This window comes from Glycine soja, chromosome 10 (genome assembly GCF_004193775.1).
Source record: "Glycine soja cultivar W05 chromosome 10, ASM419377v2, whole genome shotgun sequence".
Lineage (NCBI taxonomy): Eukaryota > Viridiplantae > Streptophyta > Magnoliopsida > Fabales > Fabaceae > Glycine > Glycine soja.
In genome coordinates this window covers 48,969,138-48,982,493 of record NC_041011.1, presented here as the reverse complement: position 1 = coordinate 48,982,493, position 13,356 = coordinate 48,969,138, and the positions used below count along the sequence as shown (strand labels likewise).

Here is a 13,356-nt window from a genome sequence, read left to right as displayed (position 1 = left end):
GTGACTGTGGCAATGAGGGAACCAATGGTTGTTGAGGAGCCTCAGCTGGTGATAATTGGGCTAAGGTGGTGGAGGAATGCAAAAATGAAACTAGCAGTGCTAGGGAGAAGGACAGGACAGATTGCTTTTTCATCGTTTGGGTTTTGCTAAAAGATGGTTTAGATGATATTGGAAAGGAGTGCAAATGATAGGAATTGTGTTGGCAGTGGACACTTGATGCATTGAAGATATGGTGGAGATGGTGTTTATATAGCAAGTCTGGGAATGTGAGACAATGATTGGTAGGCGAAAGGCTTTGTTTTAAAACCTTTGTGAGATTTGTGAGAAAACACTAAGTTGCTATGAGGCAAGGATATTGAGGTGTTGCATCAACGATGACATACGGATGTACGCATGAAGCAATGTGGTTTTATGATTGAAGGCCACACCAATCTCCCGTCCCAATCAATTGACTTTGTGAATTGTAGTGTGTTATGCTGAAAACCATTGTAATCAAACAGTACTAGTTTCTTTTTCTCCGTGAAGATAGGGTGAAAGAAAAATTTGTTGAGATACTTGGCTAATGAATGAACAATAATAGCAGTACCTATCTTCCTCGCTGTGGCTAAGAGATTTTCTTTTGGTTAGAAAAATTAAAGCTTTGCTCAAAACATAACAATTTAGCCTTACCTATCACGGAAAGGTGGTATCAATAATGATTGGTGGGGGGAAGAGGCAGAACCAAAGTATTGGCAGGTGCATTAAGATGTGAGCATCCAACTATTTTTCTTTAACGTCATAATTCCGTAGGTTATCTTCCCACATCCAGTGGAAGCATGTATCTAGGAAAATCTAATCTAATTTCAGAGGCACATGGTGATTCTATGTATACTACCAAATTGATAGTAGTCCCTGTCTGAGAGTTTAACTGAGAGAGAATCTAAGGCCACATCAAGTGCTTACATTAATTTTTTTGCTTAATATTAAGCGTTAATGTTTAATTTGTATTTTTGCGTATCAATCATTCCTTAAAGAGTAAGTAGTTGTTTATTTATGTTTTGTTTGGTATAGAAATGAGAAATAAAATAGATGAAAGTAATATATATATATATATATATATATATATATATATATATATATAAATTAAAATAGAGTGTTGAACATGTGAGACTCATACTAATTTTTTAATTTTTCCTACCAAACGAAGTGCTAAGGACTGATGCTTATTCTTTTAGTCCAATTAATATTGAAAAAACTAATAAAAAATAATAATGATAGAAATAGAATGTAATATGAAATGAATATTAACCGAACTCATTTAGTAGAATTTTTTAAAATATTATGTTGAAGACAAAACTTAATTAAGTTAAAGGGGCTTTTGTAAGGAAATATAACGTTCTTTTCTCACCTAGGTTTTGGAATTGATGTAGTTGTGTGAACTCTCCCAAACTTCCATTTTTCATTTTGGTGTTTTCTTCACCATTTTTTATGCTCCTTTCAGCCACTAGTTATTGAGCTCCCATAAATTGGGGTTTGATGTAACTAAATCTAAACTCATATATATCTTTAGTGTTATTAATACATGTTTATTTTTTGACATTAAGTGATTTTTTATTTGCTTAATGATTACATGTGGCTTGATCAACCATTATTTGATTTTATGATTTAAATATGATTAGAAAATGTATTTGAACTATGAATTAGAGAATAGAACCTTATGGGTCTTGTGTCTAGGAATAGAGCACAGCTCATGAATCCTCTTTGATTTTTTTTTCTTAAAACAAGTAATTTGACTAAGCTTTGTAAAAGATTAATAGTTTAGTCATGGGACTTAGACTCTTCTCGCAAGAAATTAGGGTTTGAGCACTTTTATTAGTTGATGGTAACAAATGAGGGATAAACATTGATGAATAATTTTTGTATGCATGGGAGACTGTTTAGTGTAGAACTCTAATGTTCATCATCATTGTTTTCTACAACTCTTTTATGCAATCTTTGAAAATAAAAATCTTTGAATTAGGGTTTGTATGCATGGGTAAATAACCAAATCCATCCTAAGAGTGAAACACTTGCAAATTAAACCCTAAAAGATAAAGAAATCAAATTTAATCTGTAAAAAAAATGTAACAAAATCGTCTTTCATATGTGATTCTCTTTTCATGGATATTGCCATGTATGGCGAGTTGGTTGATTCCCATTTACTACAATGCTCCCAATTTATTAGTTAATAAATGTGACTATGACAATTCCTATTTTTGTTTTCTATTTCCTTTTGCACACAAGATTTTCTTTCTGATATCTTGTTTTTGACTTGTAGCAGGTGTGGGAAAGATGAGCGTCCTTTGAATGAATTGTTAGTGTTGCAGCTTGAAGCAGAGCATCCAAATGAGCGTTAGAACATTTCCATGAACAAAGTCTTTGAAACTTGTTGGAATCATGAAAAGAGGACCATACCTGGTGGAGCGGATACCAACTCGGTACAAAAGCTCGTGTTGCAATGTTGTTATATGCTTATAACTTATAAGTTCTTGTTGGCGTGATAATTTATTGGAGGTATTAATTTGTAAATTCCAATCGATGTTTTTTTTCTTCAAAATATATCATAAACTATAAACTTGCAAAATATTGATCCATTGAAGTGTGCATCAAAAAACATTGAAGCTGCCATAACATATCTCAGAATAAATTCATAAAGGGATACAATCTCAAATCCTCGAAACTAATCCACTACAGTAGTGCTCACTCCATTCTCGCAATCATATATAGCACTCTCCAGTATTAACTTTATGGTATGTAATAGCTTGGGTTCTTTTCTGGTTTATGATAAGAATACAGTCATGAGAACCAGTCCAAGAACAAGGGGCACCCACTTTGCATGCACATTGATATTCACAGTGCCAGAATTCTCGTTTGTGGAATTAATCTCAGATGATTCTGAGGAATCTGGAGACAGTGACTTCTCCTTATCCGCTTTAGGAGCCTTTGCGGATGGTTCTGGTGCCAAAGAGGGTGCCTTTGCAGGTGCCTTAGACACAGCAAAGAAGTCCATAGGAAGAAGCACCTTACCCACCTTATAAATAGCAAGATGTTTATCCGTATATATAATGCCAGTAATGGTGGTGTTAACCTCACCCGTCGAGATGTTCACACTCCCTCCGTAACTTATCACATTCAGTTCCACCTTTCCAGGTTTAGCTCCTGCTAGCGTTCTCACAGGGTTGGTCAGAGTATCAAAGTTGGAGCTAGAGACATAGTCTGAAATAACGTGGAATTGTAAGAGCTCGAGCTTTTGGCCATCAGAAACAGAGTTGAGGAAGCCTGCTTTGAGTTCAGAGAAGGAACTGTCATCTGGGGCAAGAATGGTGATGCCTCCGGATTTAGTAGTGAGGAGCTGTGCATTGAGTTGGTTGATCAATTGGGTAGTTTTCATGAGGCGGATTAGGATGTTGAATGACTTTGCCTTCCTCAGGATTCCAACAATGTCAACAGCTGGAGTACTGTCAGGAGTGGAATCACTTGGTGACTGTGGCAATGAAGGAACCAATGGTTGTTGAGGAGCTGCAGCCGGTGGGGTAGGTGTAGGTTGGGTTGGTTTGAGAGGGGCAGAAGCTGGTGATAATTGGGCTAAAGTGGTGGTGCAATACATAAAGGAAACTAGCAGTGCTAGTGAGAAGGACAAGAGAGATTGCTTCTTCAACATGGTTTTAGTTTCGGTGAATGAAGGCTGTGATTCTTTTGGAAAGGAATGCAAATGGTTGGATTTGTATTGGCAACGAGCACTTGATGCATTGTTGTTATGGTTGAGATGGGTTTTATAGAGCAAGTATGGGAGTGGGAGACAATGATAGGTATGTGAAAGGCTTTATTTTAAAACTATAAATTGTGATTTGTGATCATACAATGAGTTAGCTGGCAAAGGAAATTGAGGTGTTGCATCAACGAAGATATGTTTGTAAGTTACAAACTAAACCTGCTAAAGGGTTACTTCAGTTCTGATGCTTCACCTGGTTGGTTTTTTTTTCTTTCTCTTTAATTATGTGAAATGGCAAGGCTAATAGTGTGCGAAAACTGCTTTTGTATAGAGCATTTATATTTACTCCTGATCAGAATTCAGAATGTTTTCAGGTAATTGTGAGTAATTGAGCTATATGAATGGAATAAACCACTCTGAGGAGGACTTTTTAATCTCACTAGTGTATCTTTTTCTTTTATGTAATTATGAAAAATAATGTAAGTTGTAGCTAGAAAATGTCACTTGACAAAATAAGTTATACTTATAAAATATGAAAGATATATAAAGTAGTTTATACTAATTGAAAGGAGACACGAGGAGCTAGTTATATTAAACAATGCAAACTATATTTTTATACATTTAGACATTTAGTTCCTCGAGAAAACATATATAAAGCCAGAGAGTAAAGATACATTCACCATTATCTTGAAGTAAAACTGTAAAATACCTTTTAGATTTAACTAAGAATCAAATAGTAAATACTCTCTGACTTCATCATCATATATTCGTTCAAAATAATCAAAACCAATTTTCATAAAAAGAAATGGCAGTATTACAAAATTGATTGTGCCTTAAACCAACATCGGTTTATATAAGGCAATGAATAACAATACAGGATCATCCAACTTCCAAAGAATGATAGCCTCAAGTTCATTTTGCATTGCATTACTTCAATTGAAAAAGTATCTCTCCTCCATATTTCATGCACTCAAATGAGGTGAACTCGTTTGAGGAACGCATTTGAGAATTATCTCCACTGGAAATGAACTGTAACTGCATAACTGAAACCTATGGGGCCATACACATCACAAAGCAATGGCTGATCATCTACTTGGTTTTGATCGTTTCTTTTGTTTCTTATATTGTTCATATAGCTGTAGTGATAGAGCAGTCCTATCCAACTCCTTTCTCAACCTTTCATTCTCCTTTATGTCATGAAGAACCATAAAATGGGAACTAAGTTGCCTTTGCAATTCATTGTCATCAAATGAACTCGTAACTGTTGTAGAACCAATGGAAGGTGAAATAGCAGGGCCATTTGCACGTCTCTTCTTGTTATTTAATTTTATACCGTCACTCTGTTGTGTGAAACATAATTCCTGGTCCAGAGACATTTCCTTATAAGCTTGTTGAGGAGAGGACTTGGATAAAAGGATCTGGTTATGTGCAGTACTCATGCTTGAAATGCCCGAGGCCAGTGTTGATATAGCTGGATGATAATGACTAGACAAAAGATTGAGTTCCCAAAGTACTGAGGCAAGGGCACCACTTAAATTGGGATCTGTGGAATATGGTAGATATTTCTGCATACCAAAGGGGAGACAATCCATAAAAGCATTACAGAAAAAAGAATAGTCCTCACTAAAATATTTTGCAATGAAATTCACACGTTTAGCATTTTTGACATAAAAAATTTCATGCCCAACTTTTCTTTCAAAAATAAGCTATCTACAAAATAATGTTTTAAATAAAAGAATAGCATAAGGCTGATGCAGACTACTTTGGAAGCATTTCTCCCTCCTTCCCCTTTCCTTTATAATTATACCAGATTTTTGTCATTATCATTTATCTCTCAAGAAGAGGTCTCATGCTTCAACACCTCGTATTTTTGGATTTTAAACTACTGCATAATTTTGTTGTATTATTAGCAATTACACAATCCAGAAAAATAATTATAGTACACTTCAAGGTCATAGATCTGAAAGTAATTTAATAATTAATAATATATTAATTGTTAAAAAGATTACTTATTTACACAAAATATACACGGGCAAACCAAAGTCACAGATTATCCTTAACTTCATATAAATGCAGCTTCAAGAAAAATAAGTATTACCTTAAACTTGTCTTTTTGGCATCTTAAAGAATTCTAGAAATGGAGTTTCGAAAGAGAATATCACTAGTGAGTATTTACAAGGAATGGAGGACTTCTTTTGAAATACCCAGTTTAATTTTCCTTTTTTTTCCCTTTTATTATGACTCCTTAGGAGGATATCTTAACATCTGCACTCTAGTTGTACGCCCTCCTCTCCCCATTTAATTAAATTTCTCAAACTATAAAAAAAAAGGAGAATATTTGAAGCAAAGATTCTGCACTTAATGTAAACAAATAATACATGAAAGAAGCTTACATGAATTGTGCCCGAAACAGAGCCCCCTCCAATGTCATTTTCCAATAAATTTCTGCACTTAACATTCTTCTGAAGAAGATGCTTTACTGTGACCAAGGCTGAAATGGGTTCAAAAGAAAACTAAATATAAGTTTGTTTCTCTTTTATTTTTTTAGTATTCTATTTCCTGTGTTTTATTACCAAAGGTAGTAGGGCATATGAAATTGAAGGTTGATATAGGAATATTAAAACATACCAGCCATGGAATCTGCTGATCCAACACACAGTGAAAGCGTTGCTAATCGTTTTATAAATGCAGCAGTCTTCTGCATGTCGTGTTGCTTATCATCACACAACATTATCTTCAAAGCTTCTGCTAACACCTCTCCTTGATCTCTGTATCATAAAAATAAAGCATATAAATTAACTGGAATAAGTTAAAAAAAACCCTGAAAAATTTACTAACAACGTGAATCTCCTTGTACAACATTAAAGTTGAAACAAGGAAAAGTTAAAAAAGACAAACAAAATTCAATAGCACTTTATGTTCCAAGCTTCCATTGGATATATATATCATGCATATATGGAACAAGATCAATTTTCTAACAAATCAAAGGAACTAACTGATTCTAAAAGCACGAACAGTTAGGTGAAGGCCTGGTAATCATTTTTATCTCCAAGTCTCTAATGCATTCATTCATGAAAAGGCCACTGGGGATTTTGGTGTCAATATTATATAGGAAAATGACTGATGAATTCCTAACAATAGGATAATGAAGAGTTTGATAACTACTTATTCTAAAAGCTTAAGACATTAGGCAGAGATCTGTAGGATGAATTGTAGTTACTAAACTTACATGCATACTTATGTGTGTAAACTAGCATGTAAGACAACACAAAAACAAGTACATTAATATCATATCCAGTTATCCACAGCAATGACCTATCCTGCATGTGTCTAGTAGATTTTCAGAAACAGAACATACTGGTCATTTGGAAAATAATTTGAAAAAAAAAAATGAAAGGGAGACTTCAGAATATTGGATTTTAATGCAAACCTTCCTGGCCTGTATTCAAGTACAAGATTGTAAAGATGGAGAAAGAAGTCCTGTAAATCAACATTCAAGGCATCAAGATTGTTCCTCATCACTTTAAAAGCAACAATGCAACACTGGAGACGTTCCGATACGGTCAAACATTTAGAACACTTGTCAGAAGTGTTGCCTGAGTTGCTACTTCCAGAAGCAAGTACTCTCAGATGGTTCATTAGATCACCCATGAAATCAAGGTCAATCAGATGTGAAAATTTTGCCAGTCCTTTCAGACATGGAGCAAGCAAAGGGAGGAGTTCCACTGCAGAAGATAATGCCCCAGTGTTTGCTTCAGGCCTGAGCAAGAAAGTCAGGGAAAATTATCAACAATCATGACAGAAAGTGATGAATGTTCATTCAAAAGTTACTTAGTTACACACAAACAAAAACTACACAAGAAATATTAACACAGCAAAATATAAAGAACAAAAAAAATAAAATAAAGAATCTAATTCAATGGAAAACAGGGTATGAACCGAGAACACTAATGTTTCCCTCTGATATGGTAATATACGTGATATAAAAACAAACCTGGCCCTTATGGACTGCATAGTATGCTTCAAAATGCGAAAGTATGTCTCAAAGACAGCAGAGAGTGTTTCAGTTTGCATATGTTTCTTCTCCATAACATCCGGGGCTAAGGATGCAGCCTTGTAATCAGCTTCAACCTACAGAACACATCACTACAATATCATACCTAAGAAAAAAACAGAACAGTGATTTTTATGGGGAAAAGTAATAACCTCCTCTCTTGTCTTGGAGATCATTTCTTTTCTACTTTTCTTTCTCTCATTCTCTAACTGATTTGATGCCTCCAAGTTTTTCCTTTTCTTACTTTTGTTGTTTTTAAATTTCTGTTCATCTTCTATCCTTTTAGCCATCACAAGATCCTCATCAAATGAAAGAGACAAGAAAACCTGAAAAGGCGTCGCAAAGAAGAAACATTACTAAACAGCTCTGTTTAACGTTACACATAAAATAAAATAGGTTTCACTAAAATAGTTACAGGAGAGAATTTGTTTGTGCCTCGTTAAAAGAAAATACACTTTTTTATTAAATCATGTTTAAAAAATATATCATAATTATGTAAGTTTTTCAGAGGAAAAAACCTAAAAAAAGCTATTTAAGTGATTTACCCATGGCATGAGCTAAAATAATAACTTGGGGGGGAGGGGGCTCTAAACATAGTTGTATCATAGAATAACTTTTTTTGGCCCTTGATGATTTTACCACACAAAAAAGTAAAATAACAACTGATTAGAGAAATAGTAAATTGGCAAAGTACAGACTTCAAATGAAAGATACAATATCAAAGGGAGTGGGTCATACACCAACAGAATCTGGGTGCATTTGACAATTATGAGCTTTAACATGATTGGCAATCAATCGAACAGCCTCCACAGTAACTTCACCCCCATGTTTACCCTCATTCTCAAAGAGTGACTTAATTGTGGAACAACAAAGTTTCCTGTCAATTGTCAAACAGAAACAAGAAATTTCTATCAGGTACACAATAGTAAGTGTCATGAAATAGAAAAATCGTTATCCGTATGAATTATCTAAGCAAGAAAATAACTGGTAAGTGGTAACCAACAAGGTATTGTTTTGCCAAAAGATCCAGGGATCAATGTTAAAAATTGATGCTAAGTATAAAAAACTGTGTCTGAGTCTTTCCGCTACTTGAGAAATTGAAATTAGAATCCTTCCTGGCCTTCAGAACTCAGATTCCAGGGAAAAGTGAATGATGTCATAAAAAATGTAACAAATACCAGAAATATTGTTACAGTGCTTAGAGATACAACTTACAATCATGGAATGAAACAAGATATTTAGTTATGAAACTTGGCAACAAGTTCCTGTGGTAGAATTCATTACTGACTACACACCTGAAGCATGTATTATTTTTAAACGATAGTTGTTTAAATGGACAAAGAGACAGTGATGTCGGAAAATGCCAAGTCCTCAATGCAACTTCAAGAATAAAACTCACATCCTCCAATTCTTTTTGATAAGGTATGTTTTCCAGAACATGGCAAAATATTCTGTATACTCTCCAACACCACCTCAATCACAAGAAATCAATATGCACACATTATTTCCCCGATAAATGACTCAAAGGAACTTCCATTAAGAAAGAAAAATCTTTTTCTGTACATTATAAAATCCAATGGCCAGTATATTATAGACAACTTTGGGTATACAATTGTACACTAGAACTACACAAGGCAGACTAGCATACTAAATTTTAATCCAACAATAACCCAATTACCATAGACTTTTGCCTTATGTCCCAAATGATAGCATACATAGTTTCCTTTTTCTGATAATTGAATCTTCACCCTAAAATTTGAATAACATTTATCAAACTAATTTCATGCCTTCCAGAGGAAATTCCACAAAATTCAGGAGAAAGCTTATTATAATGAAGAATGGTCAACAGAAAAGATACAACAGAACCTTATAGCCTCATTAGCAGAGCTTATGTTTCCGACAGTAGCATCCAACAAACTTTCGCGAAAGTTGAAATGGGGATTTGCATCAAGCAAAGAACAAATACAACGAACTGCTACATGCTGAAATAAAGGCTTCTTTTCTAAGACTACTAGCCTTTGCAAGTATGCCTAACAACATGAGTAAAAAAGAAAACATCTTAGTGGCACAAATATAACAAAATTCATATTTTATAACAATTTCAAACAAGATATCTCAAAAAAATTGACCAATGAAGGAAGTAGGACTCAAAATATGGTAAAATCACAGCAATATTACTCTTCTCTAGGAGAGGCAATATATATACAAATCTGATAACAACTTGCCTAATTTAAGCATAATTACAATCTCTAAAAAAGGTTATGAATCCCGTAATTACAGATATGCTAATTTCTATAATTACAGATATGACAATTACTATGATTATAACATAATTATATGCATGACTCATGCCAACAGTAGGTTCAAGAAAAAGGCAACAAGCACCATTGCAAGCACAGGAAATGGAAGTCATATATGACAGTATAACTATGTTTCAGCTAAATTAAGTAATTATAGTAAGCGTAACACTTGAGCATTAATATGAACCTTGTATGCAGAGAGAAGAGTTGACTCATAATAACGCATCTTTCTAACAGTCTTTGAAACCTTCATTTCTAGTTCCTTTTCAGTAGGAAGCCTGATCCGATAGCTGCCACATTGCATCCATTAACATGAAAGTTGAAACATTAAAAATAGAATTAATATTGATTGTCGAAGCAAAATAATCGTACTATCATTACATATAAACGTGCATTATAATATGATACATAATATATAACTATCAGGCAATACCCAGGGACAATATCTTTGAAAACAGCCAAGAGGGAAAGAAGTCCAAGTTTAACAATGGTATCATCATTATCTTTAGATATCTGCACCATCTCCTTCAGAAATTTAATATTGGACTCTGGATCTGTAAGCAAGGCATTCCCCAATTCTGCAAGTTTATGCTTCTTACTTTCAAATGCCTCCTCAACTGTAAGATCTTCCTTTACCTCAGCCTAAACAAAGTAAAGAGAGCATACAAAAAATTATGCACAGCATCAAGTCCAATAATTTCTAGTCTTGTAAAAAAGGTTGGCAGTTCAAGAAAATATATGAAAAAACAACTATTTTTACTTTTAAGTGGAATGCTTGCAACACAATATTTCCAGCACATTCTATTATTAGGTGAATTTATGTGGAATGTGGATCCTATTAAATAACTAGGGCACACTCTTTATTTAGGGAGACACACATGAAAATAACTTAACAACAGAGTGTGCTGCTAGCATTTCTCTGTTTTTAATGGATATAATTGTTGAAGTGACATGCTAGCACTAGATTCTTTTTAAACAAAGCATTCTATTTGAAAATTGATACAGTATCAGATGTAAAAAAGAAAAGGATCTTTGTTGAAACCATAAAAAGAGTAAAATGATAGTTAATTTGATTTGATAATACCAGCACTGCTGCTTGTGGTGTCTCTTCCACTTCTGCTTTAGCCACCTCTTTCCCTTGTTGTTTCGCCTCTTTTCTCATTTTCTTAAGCTTGGCTCTCTTTTCAGCCTTAGTTAGCTTGACCATACCTTTGTCTTTATTGACATCCTCTCCAGTTCCCTCTTCACTTGGATCATTTTCTGATACTGTCTTTGTAGCTGCAGAGTGTGAGAACAGTATCCATTACCAAAGCACTTGGTAAAAGAAATAAAAGAGTAATCAGAAGACAGCAATGCACAAATTATATATTGAACACTAGATACCTGTCCGGTAATGGATTTTTCCATCCAATGTCTTGATTGGAAGAGCATCTACACGATCAACCTGCAAACCAGTTTCTTCTTTTTCTTTCTTGAGAGCATTCTTTTGCATGCGTTTCTCATAAAGTTTCTCCAATGCATCATCTTTGGCATCAGCAACCCGTGAAACATGCCTAAGGATGTGTGGGAAAGTTATTCCCAAAGTAACCTCATCATATAAAACTCATAACAACAATGTACATTCACATAAGCTAAACAGTTACAATTCAGAAGACATTTACACACTGTACAAGTGACAGGGAGGAGATAACCTATGAAGCACAAACTCTGACTCTGACACAAACACAGACACTTACACCGAGACACAGCTAAAGACTAAAACATAGATAGGACATGGGGACACATTATATATGATCAACATGACATTTAAATTGATAATTAAGATTTATATATTTATCATTTCATCTTAAAACAAGTTGCTAAGCTTTATAATTTTCACATGATAATAATGCCCACAAAAAAGGTATTAAGAGTCATCATATTCCACAATGCAAGAAAATTACCAAGTTCTTTAGGTTCATTAATAAAGAGTCTCAAAAAAAATTACTAAGAGAAAACATCATTGAAAGGAAAAATCCAAAAAAAAACTTGTTAATATTAGGTTAATATTAGTTTAATCTTTAGGTTATTTTTTAAAAATTTATTAAAGTAAAAAAAGATGTGTGTCCGGGTAGTGTCACCACCATGTCGAAGCCTAAAAGAAAAATAAAATAAAATTGGACACTGCAAAAACGTGTTCCTCACGTGTCCGCCGCCGCAACACATCCTTCAGCCGGTGTGTCCGTGCTTCATAAGAGATTACAAGCATGCTAGATGCCTACTCTAAAAATTCAAATAGCAGGCTCAAGAAGCTTTTTGTCACAGTACAAGGACTGATAAAAAAATTACAATGCAAAAAGGAAAAAAAAACTTTTCATTGGCAATCTAAAGCTTAATGCTATGGAAATTTCTGAATGATAAGTCTGTAAAAGTTTTCCATTTTCATAAAATAATTCAATTATTTCACCTAACTATGCACCTAAACCGTCAACCTCGACAAGTTTCTTAGTACTAACATAAACTCCGCTACCACGGGAAGGTTTCAAAGAGTCAAAATATGCAAATTTTATTCCCTATTTATAAATGGTGACAAAAATCTCATAAACCTTCAGAAAAAGGATTACTTTAGCTAACAGTTTACACAGAAGCATTGCAAGTAAGGAGTGACACTATAAAATAGTGAAGATGCGAACTTGGTGATTGAATGGGTGTCCAAGGTGGAAAGCAAGGAGGCATAGGCGCGGTTCTCCTTGACGAATTGGAGGTCATCGTCGGAAACTTCAACTTCGTCGTCAGGAATCTCCGGCGGAAGCTCCGGTGGAAGAACGATTTTATCCTTCTTCTTCCCCATCGATCAGCTTGGTGGTTGGATGAGAATATGAGAGTGGGGTTTTGTTAGGGTTTAATGTTGTTAGGAAGAAGAAAATAACTTGTCGAATTTAACGTATAGCCAAAACAGGTCGATCCGATAGCCCGATACGACTTTTCGGGTCGGGTCGGGAATGCTGATCGATTCGTGCATCTGTGGGTCGAAAGTGAAAATCGAAGGAGTGACGTGGCAACCGCAAAGATGAACAAAGTTACCTCAAAGGACCTTTTTAATAACTATTTATCAAATAGGGTGCCTTTTGAAAGTATTTGTGGAGGGGGTTCTTTTTTACCAAGGGTGCTACCATCACCAATGACAAGACGACAACTGACGTGAAGACAATTTCGCCAATGAAAGGAGTGAGACAGGTGAGGTGAGGCTGCTGAAGTGGATGGTGCCGCCAGTGGCCATGGAAAATGAAGAA

The 13,356-nt window shown here is 34.7% G+C and overlaps 2 protein-coding genes across 2 annotated transcripts; both read right to left on the bottom strand.

Moving 5' to 3' along the window:
* Window positions 1-2,618: 2,618 nt before the first annotated feature.
* On the bottom strand, window positions 2,619-3,773 carry LOC114370815 (fasciclin-like arabinogalactan protein 12). Its single transcript, XM_028328204.1, has one exon. The coding sequence runs from the start codon at window positions 3,677-3,679 to the stop codon at window positions 2,798-2,800; it is 882 nt and encodes a 293-aa protein (XP_028184005.1). The 5' UTR covers window positions 3,680-3,773; the 3' UTR covers window positions 2,619-2,797.
* A 691-nt stretch (window positions 3,774-4,464) lies between these two features.
* On the bottom strand, window positions 4,465-12,989 carry LOC114372361 (nucleolar complex protein 3 homolog). The gene is made up of 13 exons (XM_028329869.1): window positions 12,757-12,989; window positions 11,468-11,637; window positions 11,169-11,362; window positions 10,518-10,726; window positions 10,272-10,374; window positions 9,651-9,814; window positions 8,523-8,661; window positions 7,937-8,110; window positions 7,725-7,861; window positions 7,161-7,490; window positions 6,359-6,498; window positions 6,124-6,221; window positions 4,465-5,295 (listed from the first exon to the last, which is right to left on the bottom strand). Exons 1-13 carry the CDS (start codon window positions 12,912-12,914, stop codon window positions 4,816-4,818), a joined length of 2,496 nt encoding a protein of 831 aa, XP_028185670.1. The 5' UTR covers window positions 12,915-12,989; the 3' UTR covers window positions 4,465-4,815.
* Between the last annotated feature and the right edge of the window lie 367 nt (window positions 12,990-13,356).

Coding starts and splice junctions, on each gene's coding strand:
- LOC114370815 (XM_028328204.1), bottom strand. CDS start 3,679: ATGTTGAAGAAGCAATCTCTCTTGTCCTTCTCACTAGCACTGCTAGTT.
- LOC114372361 (XM_028329869.1), bottom strand. CDS start 12,914: ATGGGGAAGAAGAAGGATAAAATCGTTCTTCCACCGGAGCTTCCGCCG. Junction 11,363..11,467: donor AAAAATCCATTACCGGACAG/GTATCTAGTGTT, acceptor CACACTCTGCAG/CTACAAAGACAGTATCAGAA. Junction 7,491..7,724: donor ATGCAGTCCATAAGGGCCAG/GTTTGTTTTTAT, acceptor TTTCTTGCTCAG/GCCTGAAGCAAACACTGGGG.